Source organism: Triturus cristatus, chromosome 4_2 (genome assembly GCF_964204655.1).
Source record: "Triturus cristatus chromosome 4_2, aTriCri1.1, whole genome shotgun sequence".
NCBI lineage: Eukaryota > Metazoa > Chordata > Amphibia > Caudata > Salamandridae > Triturus > Triturus cristatus.
In genome coordinates, this window is record NC_140586.1 from 246752435 (window position 1) to 246773900 (window position 21466).

Here is a 21466-nt window from a genome sequence, read left to right on the forward strand (position 1 = left end):
GAAAGGTTTCCTATACTTTACCATAGGAATATCTCCACCCTTGTGGTGGGTGCTCTTCATATAATAGAGCATTAGCAAAATAGAGAAAGGTTTTTTGAAGTTGAAAGAATTTGTGAACATATTTTAAACCAAGTAGGTTCATACAAGTCAAAGATGTTACCTTAGGACTCACTAACTGACTTAGAGTTTAGCGGTGAGGTGTTTACTCCATCAGAGTGATAGAGTAAAATACTGACAAAGTGCATGCCTGCCAAATTCTGAGATGTTGGTCGGCCCAGAAGACATCTCTAGCATGGGCAGGAACCACCGTGACAGTGGTTCCTGTTAACGCATCGTACGTTTGACTGATGGCTCCGTCGACATGACAGAGCTGCATAGAAAACTTACAGTTTCTCCCATGGCTAGTGGGTATTTTGCAGTTTGAACTGTCCCTTACCTCCAGGATTTACCTGGCAGTGATGGACAGTGAAAACTGTCCATATGTTCACCCACTCTAACCTTAACTATGTCCTGTATTTGGAGGTTTATGTAATTGGCTATGACCGAGTTATCTTTGCCTTTGACATGATGAAGTCATTGGACAAGGTCCAGTGGAAGCCAAGTGTTCTAGCAGGAATAGCTCCAAGTGCGAGAAAAGTCCCATTTTGCACCTAGGAAAGTCCTTTCATTAGTAGGATACTTTTTCTGCCTCTGCCTGGTCAAGATTTCTTCATTTTAACTTAGTATCTTTTTTGAAGCTCAGAATTCCCCAGTGGGGCAAGACTGTAGTCTGTTTCTGAGAGGCTCCCACCTACGTTAGACTGACTTGCTCCTAGGGTCCACTAAACAGGTTGTTTTAGTGGCAAAAAGCTTCAAGCTGGCGCAACTTGAAGTCTTCGCCGGACAAGGCCACTGGTTGGGTGATTGCTTTCACTCCTCCAAAAGTCTGCAACTCCAAAGTTTTTATACATCTCAACTTTTCAATGATTGATGGAGAAATCCAGCTCAACACAATCACAGGTCCCAGGACCTCAGCGACAGCACTAATTGGCCAGTACTTACTCCAACAAAGGCAGCCACAGGGTTCAGTCAAGGGCCAGTTGTAACTGGTCAGGTGGGCATTTCATAAAAAAGGCCTCTTTTATCTTGTTGTGTCCCTATTGCCACATAGTAGGTCTGTCAACTGACCTTCACAGTCCACTTCTTTGTCTTGGGTACAAACCAGCGCAAGCCCAGACCTTCATGTTTTCTCAGAGGTCCTAAATAGCAAGTGCACCCCTCATAAGCTACACCAAACTGTTCTGGGACCAGCTCCCCATCACACTGGGCTGATGCCAATCTGACTACCTTCTTCCTAAAGAACAAAGTCTACCCCTTCATCGGGTTTCCCCTTACACTAAACTAGGAATGGACAGGATTCACTAAGCCATTGTCTCTGCTCTAGTAGCAGTTTTCATATTTCCTTAAGGTCAAGTATCAGCCGGGCAGCTGCCTCAGGCTAATGCTAATGTAAATTAAGGCCCAGACGCTTCAGGCAGGAAAAAGGATTCTTTCAAAAAGTTACTATTCCTAAATATTTATTACAAATATTTCTTTGACATTAAATTGAATTTGTAATATATATTAAAAGTAGTTGTTGTAATATTTCTCTAGCATGTCCGAAACCCAAGATAGTGGAATTAATAGTTTTCCACTAATGACAGCCAAAACCTTCAAAAGTGAAAATAGCTTATGGGAGCTTGCCACTGCAGGGACATGCAACATAAAATTCCTACATTTCAGATTTTTATATACCTTGCACCCTACCTTCCGAGCTGCAAAGCCTACATAGACGTGACTTATCAAGATTTTATGTTTAAAACGTTTTTATTGAGACAAAACAAACCATGGGGGAGGGGGATAGGAGGCAGGATACATGGAATACAGTCAAAGAAGAGGGGATGCATCTCCAGAGGGTTGGCAATAGGTGGCGCGGTGGCTCAGAGGGAAGAACACAGTAACTGAACGCTAGAATTGCAAGCTGTGGAATCCCACGCGCGTATCCGACACCCCAAAGCTGAGCAAGAGCATCCCCCCCATCAACACCTCAACAGAACACAATCCCCCCCCTCCCATCCCCCATCCTCCCAGTAACAAAACAACAACCCTCCCCCCTCCCCCCCGTCCTATGGTCCCGCATCAAAGCAGCCCTAACCAGGAAGCCCCGCACCCCCCCCCCTCCCCGGGGGTCCCCATCTCACATGTAAGCTAGTCCGCCGGGGTCACCGGCGGCCTCAGCCTGAGAAGCCTAAGGTACCTCGGGCAGGTGAGCTCCCGGAATTCAGTGGACAGCAGCGCTAGAAAGGGTTGCCATAGCTCTTCAAATTGGTCTATCTCCCCCGCAACCGTAAGCGACAGCTTCTCCATCCCCAGCACGTGCCAGAGCCTATGCAACCAACCGGTGATGGAGGGGACGGTGGATGTGCGCCAGTGGATTAGAATGTTCTGAACCGCAGACCCCAGCGCTATTGCAATCTGCCTACCCCTGCGGGACTTCAGTGGGTACATTAGGTCATTGGGGAGGCCCAGCAGGACATACGCCGGGAGACGCGGCAGCTCTATCCCAAAGTGCTCATCCACCTCGTCCAAGACTTCTTTCCAGTAGGCGGTCAGCACTGGGCAATCCCATAGAATGTGTGTAAGGGTACCTTCCTGCCCGCAGCTCCGCCAGCACCCCTTGTCAGTGTGTTTATGCATTTCATACAGTCTCTCCGGGGTGTAGTACCAGTATGTGGACACCTTAGTGAATGTCTCCGTAAGGCCCGTGTGATATGCAGAGTGCCGAGCCCGATACGCAATTTGGTCCCATTCCTTGTGGCTGAGTGTCCTACCCAATTCCCTGTGCCAGCGCTCCCTCCCCGGGTTGTAGTAGTGAAACGGCGGGGGTTGTAGGTGTTTATACAGATCAGTGATCAGTTTAGCGTCGGAGGTCCGAGTAGCCAACCACCGCTCGTACGGTGTAATTGGACGGGCAGCGGTGGCACGCACCTGAGGCTGGAGGGCCCAATGCCGAACTTGCATGTAGCGCAATCTGTCCAGCTCCGTCAGGCCGAACTCCTGGCGGAGTTGCTGAAAAGGAACCACGCCTTCCGGACCATAGATCTGGAAGAGTGCCCTGCAGCCCGCCCGTACCCAGTGGGAGAAAACCCCCGGCTCCATCCCTGGGGAGAAGTCCGGGTTGCCCGCAATGGGCGAGAGCGGCGAGGGGAAGGTGGTGAGGCCCCGGGTTTCGCAGACCGCGTCCCACACACGCAGGGGGACCCGCGTAACAAAGGAAGCGTAAAGATTAGGGGGGCGGTGCGTGCGGCGCAAGAATGGGACCTCTTGTAAGGTGCGGCCCGCCACTGCCTGGTCTTGAAAAAGCCAATGTTTGTCGGACTCCCACCTGCTCCACTCCACCAGATAGCGAAGCTGTGCCGCCTGAAAGTACTTACGGAGGTCCGGAATGCCGAGACCCCCCGCTTCCGGAGCAAGCGTGGAGAGGACTCTCTTCATGCGTGGCCTGCGGCCCTGCCAGACAAAGCGGGAGATGTCAGCCTGCATTTGTCGGATCCAGCCCACCGGGGGCTGGAGCGGAAGGGCTCGGAAAAGATATAGTATCTGGGGCAGCACCGTCATTTTGACCGCCGCGATTCGCCCCAGCCAGGACAGCAGGCCTTTGTTCCATCGGCCAAGCTCGTCCTTGATCTTCCTGCTGAGGGAGGCATAATTGGCCGTAACCATCTCCGATAATGTAGGCGCCAGCAGAATCCCCAGATACGGCACCGTGGACGAGGACCACTGCATGGGGAAGAGCCGTTGAAGATCCCTCCTGGTGTCCGCAGCCAGGGACACGTCTAATGCCATCGACTTGCTCATATTCATTTTGAAGCCGGCCACCCCCGCAAAGGCGTCCAACTCTCGGAGGCAAGCAGGCAGCGACCTCCTAGGGTCATCCAAAGTCAGCAGGACATCATCCGCGTAGAGACTGACGGTGTGGACGTACCGGCCCATCCGGACCCCGACAGCATCCGGATTATTACGGATCCTCTGAGCAAACGGCTCCATGTAGAGGGCAAACAGGAGCGGCGAGAGAGGGCAGCCCTGCCGCGTGCCGCGCTCGATGGCGAAGCCACCAGAGCTACACCCGTTTACCCGCACCGACGCTGAAGGATGCTTATAGCAATTAAATACCATGGTGCGGAACTTATCGCCGATTCCCAGTTTTGTGAGGACCCGCTCAAGATACGGCCAGTGAACTCTGTCGAAGGCCTTCTCCGCATCAACGGACAACAACATCCGCTCCCCTGAGATCCTTGAGGCCTTCTCCAGAACATGCGTCACTCTCTTGGTGTTGTCAACCGTCTGTCTACCGGGCACAAAACCAGCCTGGTCCGCCTCCACCAAGTCGGGGAGGTGTGGACCCAGCCTGGATGCGAGAATCCCCGTGTACAACTTGAGGTCGACATTTAGGAGCGAGATGGGCCGGTACGAGCCGCAGAGGGCCCGGTCCTTCCCAGGCTTCGGGATTACCGCGACCGTCGCCCTCAGGAGATCCGGAGGGATGGCTCCCGGTTCGGAGAAGGAGTTAAACAGCCGCGTAAGGACAGGGGCCACGGTCGTGCAAAAAGTCTTGTAGAATAGCGACGTGTACCCGTCCGGGCCCGGGGCCTTGCCATGTTTCAGCCGCGCGATAGCCGAAATCACCTCCTCCACATGGATGTCCCGCTCCAGGTGGTCAGCCTGAGCCGGGTCCAGTACCGGGAGGGTCACCGACTCCAAATAGCTATCGGCATCCCGTGGCGAGGAGGGCTCCTCAGCATACAGCGCCTCGTAGAAGCCGCGGAAAGTCTCCGCTACCTCCGCGTCCCCGGAGACAACCCCCCCGTCCGCACCCACCAGTTCTTTCACCACGCTGCGCTGTTGCGCGACCCGGAGCCGGTGTGCTAGGAGCTTGCCACATCTGTCCCCCCCAGTGTAGTAGGCATGTTTCAAGCGTAAGGCGGCGTACTCCGCCCTATCAAGATCCAGAGCCGAGAGGAGCTTCCTCGCTGCCTTCAACTGCCTCCATACCCTCGGCGCTCCCGTACGGCGGTGGACCTGCTCAAGCTCCCGGACTTGAGCTGTCAACTCATCCCTCTTCAGTTGCCGCTCCTTATTCTCGGCTGCAGAGATAGAGATGAATTCCCCCCGTAAGACGGCCTTCAGTGCCGCCCACTGTGTCGCCTGCGAAGTGTCAGTGTTGCTGTTGTGAGTGAGATAGTCCCGTATGACCTCCGCGACGCGTTGTACCACCGATTTTTTGTGTAGAAGTGTGTCCCGGAGGCGCCACGCCCCCCGAGAGGGGGAGGCCGCCGGCCACCGGAAAACGCCGGTGACTGGAGAGTGGTCAGACAGGGACAGGACCCCGATGTCCGCCGCCGTGGCAGCGGCACGCATCGGTCCACTCACCAGGAGGTAGTCCAGCCGTGAGTAGGTGCGGTGTGCGTGCGAGAAGAAAGAGTAGTCCCTATCCGTGGGGTGCAGGGAGCGCCAGAGATCATGCAAGTCCATTTCCGCAATCCGGGCCTTCCCATCCTGGGACAGCTCCCCCGTCTGCGGAAAGCGCTGCGCCGATCTGTCCATCCCAGAGTCAAAGACAATGTTGAGGTCTCCGCCCAAGATAATGTGTCGGTCTGGGGAAGCAGTGACATCCACCAGCGCGGAATCTAGGAAGCGCTCTTGATGCTCGTTTGGGCTATAAACGGAGCCAACCGTAAATGCTATGCCTCCCAGGCGCATGCGATACGCAAGGAGCCTCCCCTTCTGTTCAGCACACTTATGCAACACCTCCCCCCGAAAGGAGCTCGCTAGGAGAATGGCCACCCCCGCTGTCTTGTTCGCTGCCGAGGAAAAGAACTGGGTGGGGAACTTAGCTGAGCGCATCCTATGGCAGTCTCGGGGCAATAAGTGTGTCTCCTGCAAAAGGCAAATGTCCGCCTGCGTCCCCTCCAGCAACGACAGGATCGCTCTGCGCTTCACCGGGTTATTCAGACCCTGAACATTAAGGGTCACTACCTTTAGGCCCGGCATTCCTCACAGGGATCGGGAGCGCCATGCAATGGGTAGGGAATCAGCGGGCGGGGCGCGCGGGGCCGCAGCGCGGGACAAGCCAAAACAAAGCGGGCATAGACAACATCGGACGGGACCTTCCCAACCCCAAAACAACCCCCTCCCCCACCCAAAACCCAACCTCGGCAACTAGCCATCCCCAAACTCAAACACCCCATAGTCTCAGTCAAGCCCCAAAGGGCAAGTCCGTAGAAAAGAGCAAAGTGGACGTCCAGCCACTCACCTCCCCCCGCTCCCCCCAACCCCCCCGCCCCGTGCCAAGCATGTTAAGAAGCTAAAGACATCTCCCCCCGGAGTGCGTGTTAGGCCGTCAAGGCCACGCTAGAGGAGCCGGTTGAGTCCCCGGCCGCCGCCCTCAGGGCGTCAGCCCTGTCCGCCCTAATGGTAGGGGAGTCCGGGCGCCCTGCACTGGTCGCTGAGCGCCGCCTCGTTGACCTCCGCCGATTCCGTCCCTCCGAGGACCTCCACGACGGCGTAGCTCCCTCCTCCTCCGCTGCCGTGAGCCCCAGGACACCACAAATGTCTTGCAAGGAGCGTAGCTGGTGTAATACTCCGTTCCACCGAAAAATCAGGCGGAAGGGGTGACCCCAAGAGTACGGCGTCTCATGCTCGCGCAAAAAGTCAGTGGCAATCCTAAAGGACCTGCGTTTCTGCAGAGTGATGGCGGAGAGGTCCTGGTAAAGCGCCACCGGCCGATCCCGAAAGGTCAGGGGCTGTTTCCTGCGGGCTTCAGCCATGATACGCTCCTTTAGTGGAAAGTCGGGCAGGAAGGCCAGAATGTCCGGCGGGGGTGCCGATGGCTGGCGCTGACGGCCAACCCTATGCGCCCTGTCGATGCTGATGGGAAAGTCCGTGGCCTCCCCCAGGATCTCTCGGAACAGGGCCCGCAGGTAGCCCCCCAGATCGGACCCCTCATCCGCAGTCGGCACGCCCCGCACTCGGATGTTGTTCCTCCGAGATCTGTTCTCAAGGTCCTCAGAGTGGGCCTGGAGCTCCACACACTGTTCCCGGAGGCGAAGAACGTCCTGCTGGAGATGGACTATCTCCTCCGCTCGCTGTTGGCCCTCCGTCTCCGCCGCTTCCACACGCTCACCTAGGCCCTCCACCTCTCTGCGCACTTCTCGGACCTCGCTGGCCACCTCCCGCTTCAGTGTCTGGAAGTCCTCCCTGAGGGAGCTAAACAGTTCCTCCATAAAGGCCCTCGTGACGGGTGGCTCCCCTCCAGTCACATCTGCCGGAGCCCGGGAGGGCCCCGGTGAGGGCTGTGTCCTGTCCCGCAAGTGCTGGGCCCTGCCAAGCATGTCCGGCAGAGTACGGTCCCCTTTCTTCGGGCCTCCTTTTCCAGACATCGCCAGCTCCGCAGTCGGGCACTGATCCAGGCGCCCCAGGGATGCTCAGCCGCCGGCTAGCACTCGGCCCGGGTATCCCCCACAAGTGAGGTCGCTGCGTCACAGGTGACAAAATGGCGGCCTAGTCCGGTCACCGGCAGCCGCAAGAGCTAGCGTGAGACAACCAAGGGGGCCGCAGCGGAGGGGTCCCAACAGCTCATCCCTCCGGTAGTCAGTCCAGCAATAGCGGGAGGTCGCCCGCCGCCAGCAGCCAGGACTCCAGCGGAAACCGCCACCACTGCTCCTTCGGGGACAAAATGGCGGCCGGTCGGAGCAAGCCAAAACGACTAGGCCCGGCGACACCTCCGGGGCCTCCGAGGCACCCCGCAGTAAAATAAGTTCCACCCCCGGCCCCCGATTGTCACGCACAGGGGGCCAGATGGTCCGACCCCATCAGAGAGTCCGCCGTACCTCGGCTAGGGGTCAGGGCTTCCGCAGTGCAAGGTGTCGCCATCACCAGCCCGAGTGCCGGGGCACCCGTCCCAAGCCGTCCACACCGTCGGGCCCCTTCCTGCCAGGCTCCTTCAGTCACCGTCAAGCGGCGGGCCAGATCCCCTCCAGACCGCAACTTTCAGCACCAGGCCCAACCGAGGCGCCCGGACAGCTCTCCAATACGCTCCGCCCCTCGGGCTCGCCGCCGTCGTCCCTTGATCTCGGGCGAACTTTTGGGGGGGTTCCCCCGGGGCGATCCGGACAAAAACAGCACCGGTGTATGCCCCTGATGTTCCGCCACGCTCCTCTCCCGCGCTGAGCCTCAGCGGGGGGAGAGAAGCATAAGAAAAGGGCTTTAGCTTGGCCGGGCCGGAGGAGCTACGGGAGGAAGCGTCCGCTCACCCCGCCATCTTGGCCACGCCCCCACTTATCAAGATTTTAAAGAAAGATTTGTTCCCTATCAAAATAGTTATTTTGAAGGGCTGGGCTGCTAGTTTAATGTTCAGCAGTCAAGCTACGGTGGTAGGCCTAAAACCATGTTTGCATTTGTTACACTAGTGGATGGCACAAAAAGTGCTGGAGTCCACAGATGATATTTAACTTTCCATAGCACGTTTGTATTTCCGTACCATATACGGATGGCCTTATAGGAAAGTTAAACATGTCAATTATAGGATTACCAATGTTAACAGTTTTAGTGCTCAGAGTCCATCAGCTGGGCCTGATTATCAGTGTCTCAGAGCACAGGGTGAAGAAAAGCAACATCAGGCCATAAAAAGGTGGGGGTGATCATGCCAAATAGGTAAATTTCTCACAGTTAACTTTTTTTCATGAAATGATCATTTTAATAGTGCCAAAGGTTATTAGCAAAACAAAATATGCCTTTCCTATCGAAACTCTTGCCTAACTATACCAACACAGTAGCAGCTGCCTCTGTGTAAAATACATATACATGACCTTATTCCGCTGGGGCAGCACACAGTCATTGTGAGTTCTTTGCCTGCCCCCTGCATGTGTCGTGGGGTTGGTCACCCTCGGGCTTCCCTCCATGCCCGCGTGGAAGGGCAGGGGACTCATTGCTCCCACTCATTGTAGGAGCAAAAAGAAATGGCTCCCAGTAGGTGGCAGCACAAGAATTTGGATGATGGCTCCAGCAGAGTGTAGAAAGCCTATGGGGTTGCGGGGGCTGAAGATCAGCCTGTGTGCCCTCAGGTGGGACGGAGGCACCCTAAATAATAAAGATACTGGCTCCTGCATTTATTCACTGCCTCTGCCCAGGAGCACCACATAATGCCCTTCATCAGCTTATTTGAATACTTTGTTCTTCTCTGTGGTGCCCCAGTCTAGGCAAGGAAACCATCAACATGTTCTAAAAGCATCCAAGGGCAGCATGGTGTGCAACACAGCCCCTCCCCCGAAAACATTTTTTAAAGTAACCACATGTTTCCTAATTTTTTTTTTAATGTGACCCCAGGAAACATGAATACTGCTTTTTAAGATTTCCCACAGGTAGAGCTTTCGTTTTTTAGCTGGAGATTGCAAGGATACATTGTGGTTGGTCTTATGGTTGCATTATGTGGTCTGAGAATTGTGAAAAAAATATTCAGGCACTCATTTAATGTTGTCTCAACTAGAATGCTTGATTTGAAGATGTATTTATAAACACTGTAATGCTTTTTATTGCACATAGCATTTGCCCTGCACAAAGGTATTAACAATCAACCCAGCCCCTCATGAAACCCTAGTATTCACAGACTTTACCCTGCATACAGGCTAGTACCCCACTAGAACTCTACTATACACAGCTTTCACCCTGTAGAGAGGTTGTAGTGGCCAGTCCCCAACAAAACATACTATACACAGCTTTTGCTCTTCAGAGAGGTCTTTGTGAACAGTCCAGTTCTTCACCAAAGCCTACAACACATAGACGTCACCCCACACAGAGGCCTTTGCGGTCAGGCTGGTCCCTCACTAAACCTTACTACACACAGCCTTTACCTTGTACAGATATCTTGGTAGACAGACCATTTCCACATCAAACCCTACTACATAAAGTGTTCATCTTGCACAGAGGTCTTTGTGGGCTTCCCAGTACCTCACTAGAATGCTACAATGCCCAAGCATCACCCTATAGAGAAGTCTTTCCGTACAGGCAAGTCCTTCACCAAGCCCTACTACCCTCAGCCCTTGGCCCCAACAGAGGCCTTTGCAGACAGACTTGTCCCTCACGGACAGGCCACTTCCTCACCAAAGCCCACTATGCACAGCCTTCACCCTGCAAATAGTTCTTGGCAGACAGGCCAGTCACTCATTAAACCATGCTATGCACAGCCTTGACTGTGCACTAAAGTCTGTGTGGCCCAGAGGCCTGTCCTTCCCTAAACCCTGCTATGCACAGCCTTTGTCCTGTACAGCGCTCTGTGTGTTGATGTACAGGCCAGTCCTACATCAAACCCATCTAGACACAGCCTTCACCCTGCACAGAGGTATTTGCAAAGAGGCCAGTCTCACATCAATCCCTGTTAAGCACAGTGTTAACCCTGTAGAGAGGTCTTTGCCGATATGCTAGTAGCTCACCAAACCCTACTACACACAGCTTTAGCCCTGTACAAAGGTCTTTATGGTGAGGACCGTCCCTCAGCAAACCCTACTACACCAAGCCCTTCCTTTGTATAGAGGTCTTCACGGAGAGGCCAATCCCTCGCCAAACGCTACCCTATTGCTAAAAGCCTTAGCTCTGTAGAGAGGTCTTCTAAAAGAGGCCAGTCCCTCACCAATCTACTGCACAAAGCCTTCACACTATACAGATATCTTTGTGTGGAGGCCAGTTCTTCAGCAAACCCTTCCATGCACTGTCCATACTCTGGGTGCAAAGTGTGGATACAGGTCCCTCTCTCCAGAAAACAATTCCTTATTAGATGGGAAGTCACTACTACACACAGCCTGTGTTCTCTGTGCCACTCTTTACAGAGAGCCCACTCCCTCCACATACTCAATCTTCTTTACAGAGGCAATACCCTACTACATACAGTTATGTATGGTAGTAATATCTTACTTAACGTTAAAAAAGATCATAGAAAGTCACTGGATTAGGCAACAATGTCAGTGAAAGTAGTAGTTAAGCAAGCTAACTATAATTTGTGCCCCTGCCACGCACTGCTTATGACCTCACAGATTGCATCATTCATGACATGTTCAATTAGATCATTGATAACATCCATGGTGGCATTTTGAATGATGTCATTGATGACATCACTGATTACACCATCCAATCAACTGCTGTTCAATATACTGTAAAAACCAGTATCGCATGTCATATGTAATTACTTTGGGGCTAATTACAATCGTTCCACCATCGTCATGAGAATTAGCCCCGCCACATTATGATGGTGGTGGGTATCGTGGCGGATGGAAAGTCCGTGCGCCGCTTTTTGGCCGGTGGCAATCGTCACGATTACCTGCCGCCGGAGCTGGGCCACTAATATCGTGGCAGTGCCTAGCAGGCACCGTCTGCCATATTAGGATGTGGGTGTTGCAGGTGCCTTTCCATGGCGGCAATGCCGCCATGGAAAGGCTGGCAGTGATTTGCTTTGGGGGCCCGTTGCGTACCCATGGTGCCCCCCTACATTTCCATGCACAAGATGGCAGGCACCGTGCGGTGCCTGCCACGTTGTGCATGGAAATGCACAACATGGCCATTTGACATTGCGGCCAGATGCGACTGCCGCCCGCCATCCTAATGACCCCCTAAGTAGCGCAAATTAATGTAATGCATATGTTACTCTTCAGACACACAGGCTTCCTTAGGTAAACTAATCTTCTCCTACAGACAGCATTCACTCTGTACCAAACACCTTGTAAATAGTTGACTCCATGTGGGTAATCAACCAGACATGAATGGGCAAGCTGTGTGAACAACCCTCCATGGAGAACTAATTTCCTTTAGAGACCCAAGGTGCACTAGATGCCTAATCCTATACTAGGAACCCAAAACAGTATGAGCTTCCTAGGAGTACACCCGGCTATTTTTTTTTTTATTCCATGATAGTACCTTGCATCATGGGTGTAAGCCTATGTGGATGAATATCTGTCTTTTATCATGGGATTTTTTTTAATTGGCACTTAAGGGGGTGAGGACATTTAAAAAGTAAATAGATATTTAACTATTGTGAAGCCTTGTGAAGATTTGTTTTTAAAGTTCCTTTGAAGGAGCAAGCTAGTTAATAATTGCATCAGAACAATCAAAGAAAAAGTGATGATAATAATGCTTTGAAATAGTTTAACCACTAGCAATCACTCGAGCTGCATTACAATCTATTGTTTTCCACCCACAATACAACTCCTTATGTAAATCAGTACATTCTCTGCTCCTCATAGGGTCAATCTGTTCTAAACATCCAGGCAAGGCCCCCTCCAGAAGGGACCACAAGCATCCCCAGAACTGTTATGTCCTGCTTGGGCTCATTAGTAAGTTGTAGCTTGGGTCCTAGGGCACAGTGAGGACACTACACACATCGGGGCTTACCCGTTGCACTTAGGACGTCATCTGCAAAAGAACAAATTGATGGATAAAATGCTTGAATTAATCTCAATCATTAGTAATCACTCGGACAGAATGATTACCAGTGGCTGAGATTCATTCAAGCATTCATCCATCACATTGTTTTTGCATACTTCAGTGTGACAACCTAAGAGTGAAGGATATGCCTAAACGTGGATCCCATGCTCTTTTTGCCACTGGAACCAAGTTGCCCCTGACTGATGAGACCGAATCAAGGTCAAACCAGTGTTGGGTGTCTTATGTTCCAGTTCAGGGAGGACCTCGCGCAGCAGTTTGCACTGGACTATTCCTAATACTGCAGGGTCAACACTGATTTGCATATGGATGGTATGGAATACAAAATTATGGTGTACTGCAATGAAGCCCAGAGTAATTACCAGTGCCAGAGAATAATTCAAACATTCAATCCATCACTTTTTTGCACACCTGAGTGTGACGCCCTAATTGCAATGAGTATGCCAAGACGAGGGTTTAATGGATGAAATTGCTCCTGGAGCCAAGCTGCACCCTACTGAAGAGCCCCGATTAGGATTAAACCAATCTTGGGTTTCTTATGTTCCAGTTCATGGTGGCCCTGGCCCGGACTGTTCCTATTTGAGCAGTCAAGATTGATTGGCATTTGACTGGGTCCAAGCTGAGGTTGCATGATGTACAATTTAACAATGAACTGAGAAGTAGCCCTTATTAATTACCAGTGGCTAAGATTGATTCAAGCATTCCATCCATCACTTTTTTGTATACATCAATGTGACATCCTAGGTGCAACGGGTATCCCCTGACATGGGTCCCGTGCTCACCTTGCCACTGGAACTAAGTTGCAAATGAATGATCAGCTCCAATCAGGTCAAAACCTGCCTTGGCTCGCATGTGATCCATTTCAGTGCAGGCCTGATGTGGTGGTTTAGGCTGAAATACTCCTAATGGAGTAGTGTTAAGACTGATTTGCATATGGCTTGGACCAAACAGAGGTGACATGATGTGCAAAATAATGAAGGACTAGGATGTGACCCCATATAATTACCAGTGACTAAGATTAATTCAAGTATTTTGTCCATCACTTTTTTGTATACTGCAGTACCAGTGGTTGGTCATGTGTGGCGATGGACTCACTTCTGAGTCCTTTTTGTCTGTAGTAACTATACACTAGTAAACTTGGCTCCACTCCCTATTTCAAAGGGTGGAGACATGTAAGTCTACCCTTTGTAGTAAATTTGCACTCAGAAATGGTCAATAAACAAAATGTGTAAATTTACTCAAAAGTGTAGGAGTGATTTCACACATGTAGTTTTACTTATGTGTACATGTATGTAACTCCATCAATGGATATATTGTCAGAGATTGACAAAGTCCCTGGTTAGGAACCTTTTATTGACAACTCCTTACAAGAACCAGACCCCACTCTAAAAAAACAGGAGGTTCAGTAATTATTTTGATCTCCCCTTCAATTCCATGAACATTGCTTATTCACCCTGCCCCTAATGTCAGACCCCTTGAGAGACTCCTATTGAATATATTAAGTCAAAGTTATTCATTAACTTGAGGAGGTCTGGTATCACAGGAATGCATTGGGAATGACGTACACATCACAACACCTTCCAATACTATAGTTTTTTAGGTGCATGATGGAAAAAAGGAAGAGCTGTACTTAAGTAGTAAGAAGTAAGAAGCCTGCCTACTGAGGAAACGAGCAGTTAAGCTACCTCATTTCTTCAGCCCATTATGTGTTTGGTTTTATGACTCACATTTTTAGTGTTATTTGCTATCTGGCATAATATTTTGGCATGTGCCAAGTTTGTAGCTGTTTTGCAAAGCAGTGTAGTACCTTGAATAAAGTTATATACTTACCTTAAATTAACTTCTGCATTAGAGTTCATTCAGACTCACTTGGTACAACAGTTTATAGACTCCATGACAACACAATGATAATGAGAGTGACATAGGACTACTGCCACCATTGGCTGATCAAGTCTCAGCACATGACTAGTGAGAGGAAAGTGCAAATCCAATGAGTCATTCTATCAGAGTCTCTTTTTTCAAGGTAACATATTGGCAGGAAGCGCACTAGCTGAGGTTTCCAAAAAACCTAAAAATCCCATTGTGGAATCCACAGGCAGTAGGGCTCTCAGTGATGAAATCGGCACAGTCTGCAAGAATGGAGATGATGGAAGAATGTGTCACTTCAGTTTATATAGACTATGTTCTTAATGCATTCAGGAAGGGTTACCTCAGAGTGCATGGTTCACCGGGCCTGGTGTCCAAGTAAATACACCAAATGACAACATATTTTAGCCCTCTGAAAGATTTAGGGTTTTTTTGTAAGGAAATGCCACTTTTTTCATGATCACCCCAAAGTTTTGAACTGATGCTGCTGGTTTTTCAACTCTGAAAGTGCACTGAGTCCTGCCAAACAGGCCTCAGTGCCAGTACTCTGACCCTTAAAATATTTATGTATGATTGGTTCACCCACAATTGGCACAAGAAAACTTACTTATAAGTCTCTAGAACTAGGGCATGTAAGTTAAAGTGTCTCTTGTGAACTGCAGCTTGTATTATCCCACCAAAAGTGTGACAAAGCAAAGCATGACTCCTAGCCTCACACTGCTGGCTGGCAGAGCAGTTTTCAAACTACTAACTTGACTTTGCCATTTAGAAGAATTAGAAAGTCCAGACCTTTCTTTTTAATATGTATGTCATCCCTAAGGTAGGATTTATATTAAAAAGCGGGGCTTGTATTTTTACATTTTCTAACAGTAAAACAACAAATTGTCATTTTTACTGTGGAAAGACTTCTAGCCCCATTGGCAAGTACAGGGTTACACACTGACCACTCAGCTGTGTTAACTTCTGAATGGGACTACTAAAGTTGGCACTTCAAAGTATAAAAATAATTGTTGCATTAAACCCAGCCTGTTGCTCAAGTTGACTCTGATGTAACATTTAAGTAAATGGCAACTTTAAATAGTTGTCACTCAGTTGCACAAAGTTTTTCAGTGATCATTTATGGGTGCTGGCCACAAGAAAGCCTTCTGCCCTCCTGGTGGGGGAGGGGTGTGATGTGAATGGCTCACAGGAAGGAACACAAAAGGCATTCTACTGGAAGAGATATTAACCCTTCCTGGCAGGAAAGTCAAACAGGGTGTGAGCCCATAAGGCATGCCTCAAACGGGAAGTCATCTTTGGAAGGTTCTTGTACACAGGTTGGCAAAGGGGACAGAGAGGGGGAAACAGTTGCCAAACCAGTTTCCCATGAGTGTGTAGCCCTTAAGTAGCTACACTCCACACACCAAGAGACCGGTCCTGCCATCTTGGGAATTGGCAGAATATTACATTGTGTGTTAGCTAAATGCCACTATTTTCAGGAGATAGTCATCACGCGGGAGGTGACCTGGTAGCCCATTGGCAGTAGTCACTGCATCCCAGAGGATAAGTTCTGGTCTTATGATTGGCACCCCTAGTACCTCAGATCCCATCTGTACTGGAAGGTGGACTGAAAAAGGAATGCCCCTACTGTACCCTGGACCCAGCAAAGAGAGGCTGCACCAAGACTGGACTGCACTTGCTGCTCCTTGGGCTAGAAAAGAGAGGACTGTGCCTGTGGTGCCCTGCTTGAGGAAAAGGCATCCCTGAGTTTCAGACTGAAGAAGTGACTCCAAGAGTCAGTTTGCAGACTTCCTATTACAGCTACAGGTCCATAAAAGCTGAAGAAGACTGCCTTGGCAAGTTGGTACCCTAGTTTGCCTGACTGCTGCTGACAGCTGAAGTGCAGCCTAGGAGACCGACTCCTGACCCTCAAAAGTTTCACCTAAGTCTAGGAGAGTTGTCTGAGGGCAGTTTGGTTACCCAGGTTGGGAGTTATCACCAGTTAAAGGGAACCCCGTGTTTCATTACGACCGGAGACCAGTGGCAAAAAAAAAGTTGGGGCTGGACTTCAAAGTTCATCAACCCCTGTGGTCAAAGTCATCCCACCCTGACTGTTGACCGAGTAGTAGCCCCACGAAGACCTCTATCACCACATCAGCATCCTCAGCATCCTTCAGCATCTTCAGCATCCTGTGGCTCTTTCATTAGGAGCACTCCATTGAAGTCAAAGACAGTTTGCAATTAAAACCTGGACTGGACGGAGACAGCTTTGAGTGTGAGAGAATTGCCCAAGTAAGTCTTATTGGCCCGTGTGACTTTCTCCTTGCTATATTGGTCACCCAAAATGGACCAGAGTAGTTGTTTACAACTTTACAAAAGTATTCAAAGTAACCACTAACAACTGTGGTTGCCAATACTTGTTTGCGATTTGAATGAAACGCAGTGATTTATTATTTACTTAATAATTTATATCTCTGGTGGATTATGTTCCTTTTAGTCTCAAGAAATTCAAAAAAATATTACTTTTTAATAAATTGGGGTAAGATTTTCTTAGTGTCAATGTCCTATTCAACTATTTTGGTACTCCTAAATGCTTTACGCTTTTTCCTTTGACAAAGCGTGACTGCCTGAAGCCACAGCTACCCAAGGCTGAGCTAAGGTTTTGCACAAGAGCCTCACTGGACCGAAGACAGTCTTCTGAATTTATTGCATAGTGAGGTTGAACAACCACACCATGTAATAAATCACTTTCCTCACAGTTATCACTGAACAGAGCAATGTAGTTTTAAAGTAAGAAGAGCCTGCAAACCAGAAATTTTCTTTCTGTGTTGTTCATTTAGCTTTTATGTGTTCCCTCAGAAACTGAGAAAAAATTGATCACCTACATTGTTTAACAAGTCAGTTATTACTTCTAGGGCACCACGCTCATGTTCAACCTGTCGTCCGTCCTGAAGGATGAATCCATGTGGGCAAGGCCATACCAGTTTTATCCAGAACACTTCTTGGACGCCGATGGTCAATTCATCAAACGAGATGCCTTCATTCCTTTTTCTGCAGGTAAATACATGCTTCTTAGTCTATGCAGATATAGATTAGCACAGTCAGGTTGAGAGAGGAAATTTGTCAAATATAGATTAGGTGACCATAACATACATTTATTTGTAGATGAGGACAGTAATGCTAACATGTGCATATACAATGGCATAACTAGAGGACATTGACACAGAGTATGCAATTGAAGAAGGGTTGAAAGTCCTCTAAGTTTAATATTTGTGACAATCCTATTATTGTAACATGTTCTTTTAGTCACCAAGGTAAGTCAGTACATTGATAAGCACACTATATAACCACAATCATTCATGTTAAAAAAAGAAGAATAAAGAATAAAATACATGCCTCAACCTCTAAATGGTTTCAAGACCCCATACATAGCCCGACTTTAACGTGGAGAGGGTATGTCAGCAAAAATATTATTTAAGAGAAATAGTGTATGCTAAATATTGTTTGCCAAAATATTGTCCCTTTGAATGCAGAATTTCTATTACTACCTTTAAATGTGCAATATTTTGCAAATTATATTTAAAACATGTTATTTCTGTCTAACAATAATTTGGTTACAATGTTGTGGTACAATAACAGCTGAGATATGTTATGCAGGTAGGAATCATAAACGGGAACTGCCCTGCCATTTCTCTTTTCTGGCAATATCCTTGAAGACTTTGAAGACCTAATCCCACCATGAGCACTTATGTCTTGCATATGTAAAGTATTTTTATACTCCTTGTGAGACCTAATTTGGGAGTTACCAGGGCTATCAGAAATACATTGACCCCAATGGTGAAGTATGATAAATTTACTCTACTGTCATGGGCCCAATGTTCTATAATAACCAATTTAAACAACGAAGTTCTCCCCTTTAGCACACAAGCCTATTGGTAACAATGCAGAGAGTAGTCAAATGCTTACTCGAGGAGGTGATATAAGTATAGACAATCAGAATACAGTAAAGCATTGGCACACCCCTTCATAGCTGAAGGTTCACTGCCTAGCTTTTACAGAAACAAAAACAGAACTCCCCAGCTACTTCCTTGCCAGAGATTTGACCTCAAACATTATTGTAGTGCAAAGAATTAAGTGCTAAGGTTTTATGTGTTTTTGTTCAGTTTCCTACTTTTTAAGAATGGAACCAAGCTCACTTTGTGAGCACGGTACCAGGATAATTTATCATTACCCCATGAAAGCAATAGGGACAATTTACAGAATACACAGTGCATAATCTCTTGATATAGTTGAATCTGGCCACCGGTCTGAAATTTGTGCTATTGTTTGAAGTTACCAATGCCAATGCAATTCCCATAAAACCTCAAACTTTTACCCAGAAGAGCCATGCAAAGCCTAACTTACAAACAGTGACAAAGGGGTCAACTGGGCAATGTCTATTTCTCAGTGTCTAGGCACTATACTGTAGGAGTCTACTAGTTTAGTGCCTACTGTTGGCTATTACTAAATCCGGTGCACATTCACTGTATTTGCCACTTGAGCAACAGTTAATTCTCAGCACTATACCTCAAAGTCCACCAGAAATGGTTGGATTTTTACAGTGCACATTGGACTAGAAGTTGGCCACATGCAACATATGCTACCTGTTCAATGAAAACTTTGTAAAGGCATCTCATCATGGAGTGAATGAGTGAAAAGTAGCAGGCGATTAAGTGAATTAGTAGAGTGAAGGTGCTCTGTATGCCTGACTTCTGTTAGCACCATATATGGCAGTGCTACAAACAGACCGACAGAAGATGGTTACTGTTAATGGCAACAGAAGAGACAGGTGGGACTCCCTGGAAGGTTCTGAATGCCAGTATGTATACGGTGTAAAAGAGCTTAGTCTGGAAACTGAGAGGGAGTTCCCGGGGTGTGCCCAAATAGAAGTATTTCTCTGTGTTACTCGGTCAGCTGGTGAAAACATTGATTGCTTGAAAAGAGGCCGGCTGCTGTCACCACCCAATGAGTGCATCTGCCCGCATAGTTTCTTCAGAACTGTGACCTTTTCCATTGCATCAAAGAATAGGACAGAAAAGCACTTGCCCTCCGTGGGATGCTGGTAGATGCCTCTTGTGATGTCTGTTCCCACTCTGCTCTGATGTACCAGAGCAGTCTTGTGTTTTGTAGGTGATGCAGCACAGAAAACCAATCAAAAGACCAGTATGTCAGTAACATGCTTCAGCCACCAAACAGGGCAATCTGAGGTGCTTAGCCACACATAAGTAATGACCCAAGAGAATGGTCACACTCCGGACTTTGGAACTAGAAATCCATGCTAGGGCCTAGCAATCTGGTTGGTTAGAGCACCCACAGTCAAGAGTGTGAGAGTGGCGTATCTTGATTGCCCACTGGCTCAGACACTGAAGCTCACAATACCTTCCTCTTACTTTACGTTTCTCCTAGCAAAGCAGGAATGACGATCACACCCATGGCAGATGGGATTTAAGCCCAGAATCAGTGTAGAAGTACCTGTTTTTGACCTGGGCTTCTCAGGTACATGGGGTAAAGGGCAGTGAAAACTGCTAAATGCTCCCATATCCGTGGGAGACCTGCACTAAACTGTAAACAGTATTGAAAGGAACCGCTGTGACAGCTGTTCCTGCCAATGCATTAGAAATAATCACCAGCTTGGCCAAAGTTTAAATTAAGCCCTAGGTTATGCAATTAATCTCTTTATTTCCATCAAGTCTTTTTTCCTTTAACATCCTATTTTTATTATTAGTGTTCAGGGGCAATAGAGCACAGTAAATGCTGATAAAAATAAAAAAAAACGGAATATTAAGCTCAATTATATAAAAAATGATTAGTAATAGTTTTAGGGCACGTTATTATTACAATTGTATACACTGTTCTGATGCTTGATTAGATGGTGGAAAGGTATCAACCCCAAAAATATTAAAGCTTAAGGTTGGTTTCACTTTTTGAAACATTTCTTTTCACTTTTCCCCTTGTCTCACAGGGCGCCGCGTCTGTTTGGGGGAGCAGCTGGCCAGGATGGAGCTCTTCCTCTTCTTCACCATTTTTCTTCAGCACTTTACGTTCTCCGTTCCAAAGAAGCAGCCAAGGCCAAGTGAGGAGACCACCTATAGTATCTTTAGAGCTCCCGCGCCTTACCAGTTATGCGCCGAAGTAAGATGAAGGAACATCACCCTGCATGCCAAGCATCTCTCCAGGAGGATATCTGAAACAATGAAGTCATCGGTAGTTCTTTCAGAAATTGATGGCTAGAATTTAAAAGATGCACACTTTAACCCCCTCCCCCCCTTTTATGTTCATGTAAACAGAGCATGCACATTTGCAATGACAATAAAATAGTAGAGCACTTAACACATTAGAGAATTTTGTTATTTTGGGATATAATAATGTAAATTACATTAAAACAATTGATTTGTGAGCATATTGTTTCTGAATTCCGTACTGAAATCTGTATTTCCTGTATGTGATTATAACATCATGAACATTTGTGGGCGTGGGTATGATTACAATTCCTCATTAAACAAATCATGGAACATTTGGAGTTTTCCAGTGTTGTATATTGAACTTGACACGATGAATAGGCGTTCTTTTATTTACCTCTTTTTTCATGGCCTGGTAGGCATTATATGGGAGTACCAATTTTTTAAACATTGTTTGCTTTACAGTTGGCAGCAGGTAAGAGTCAAATACACCACCAAGATTTCTTGTTTAACAATTATTGAGGTAACCATTGTGGCGAGTCACTGGCAGCTAACTGTTTGCTACAAACCTTAAAGGCAGTACTATTTTGAACTTAAGCCATTAAAAAACTCTTCTCCGGGGGGCGTGGCTAGTGCCCGTGAACGATGGCGGCGTATCCGTAGCTCTCCCGGGCGGCGCGGAAGATGGGAAGCCCAACGTGACTCCCTGCAGCGACTTTCTCCGGGGAAAGCATGAATTTCAACTTCGGAACCGATGTGGAGCTCTTACTATGATTCTGGTCACCCGAGGCTGCCTGTGGGTATTCTTTTTCTTGGCAAATGCAGGACGCGCCGATACTCGGCGTTTCGGCCGCCATTTTATGTAAGCGCTGACGGAGCTCCGCTCCTAACGTCTCTCG

General features: G+C 48.4%; 1 protein-coding gene across 1 annotated transcript in view; it reads left to right on the forward strand.

Annotated features, from left to right (window-relative positions):
* The window catches only part of LOC146833563 (cytochrome P450 2D15-like), a 489075-nt gene extending 468171 nt beyond the window's left edge, over window positions 1-20904 (forward strand). The window contains exons 8-9 of the mRNA XM_085601418.1: window positions 17265-17406; window positions 20351-20904. Of these exons, the coding sequence (XP_085457544.1) occupies window positions 17265-17406; window positions 20351-20529 (321 nt within the window). The 3' untranslated portion in view covers window positions 20530-20904. The remainder of the gene's footprint in view (window positions 1-17264; window positions 17407-20350) is intronic.
* Window positions 20905-21466: the final 562 nt, after the last annotated feature.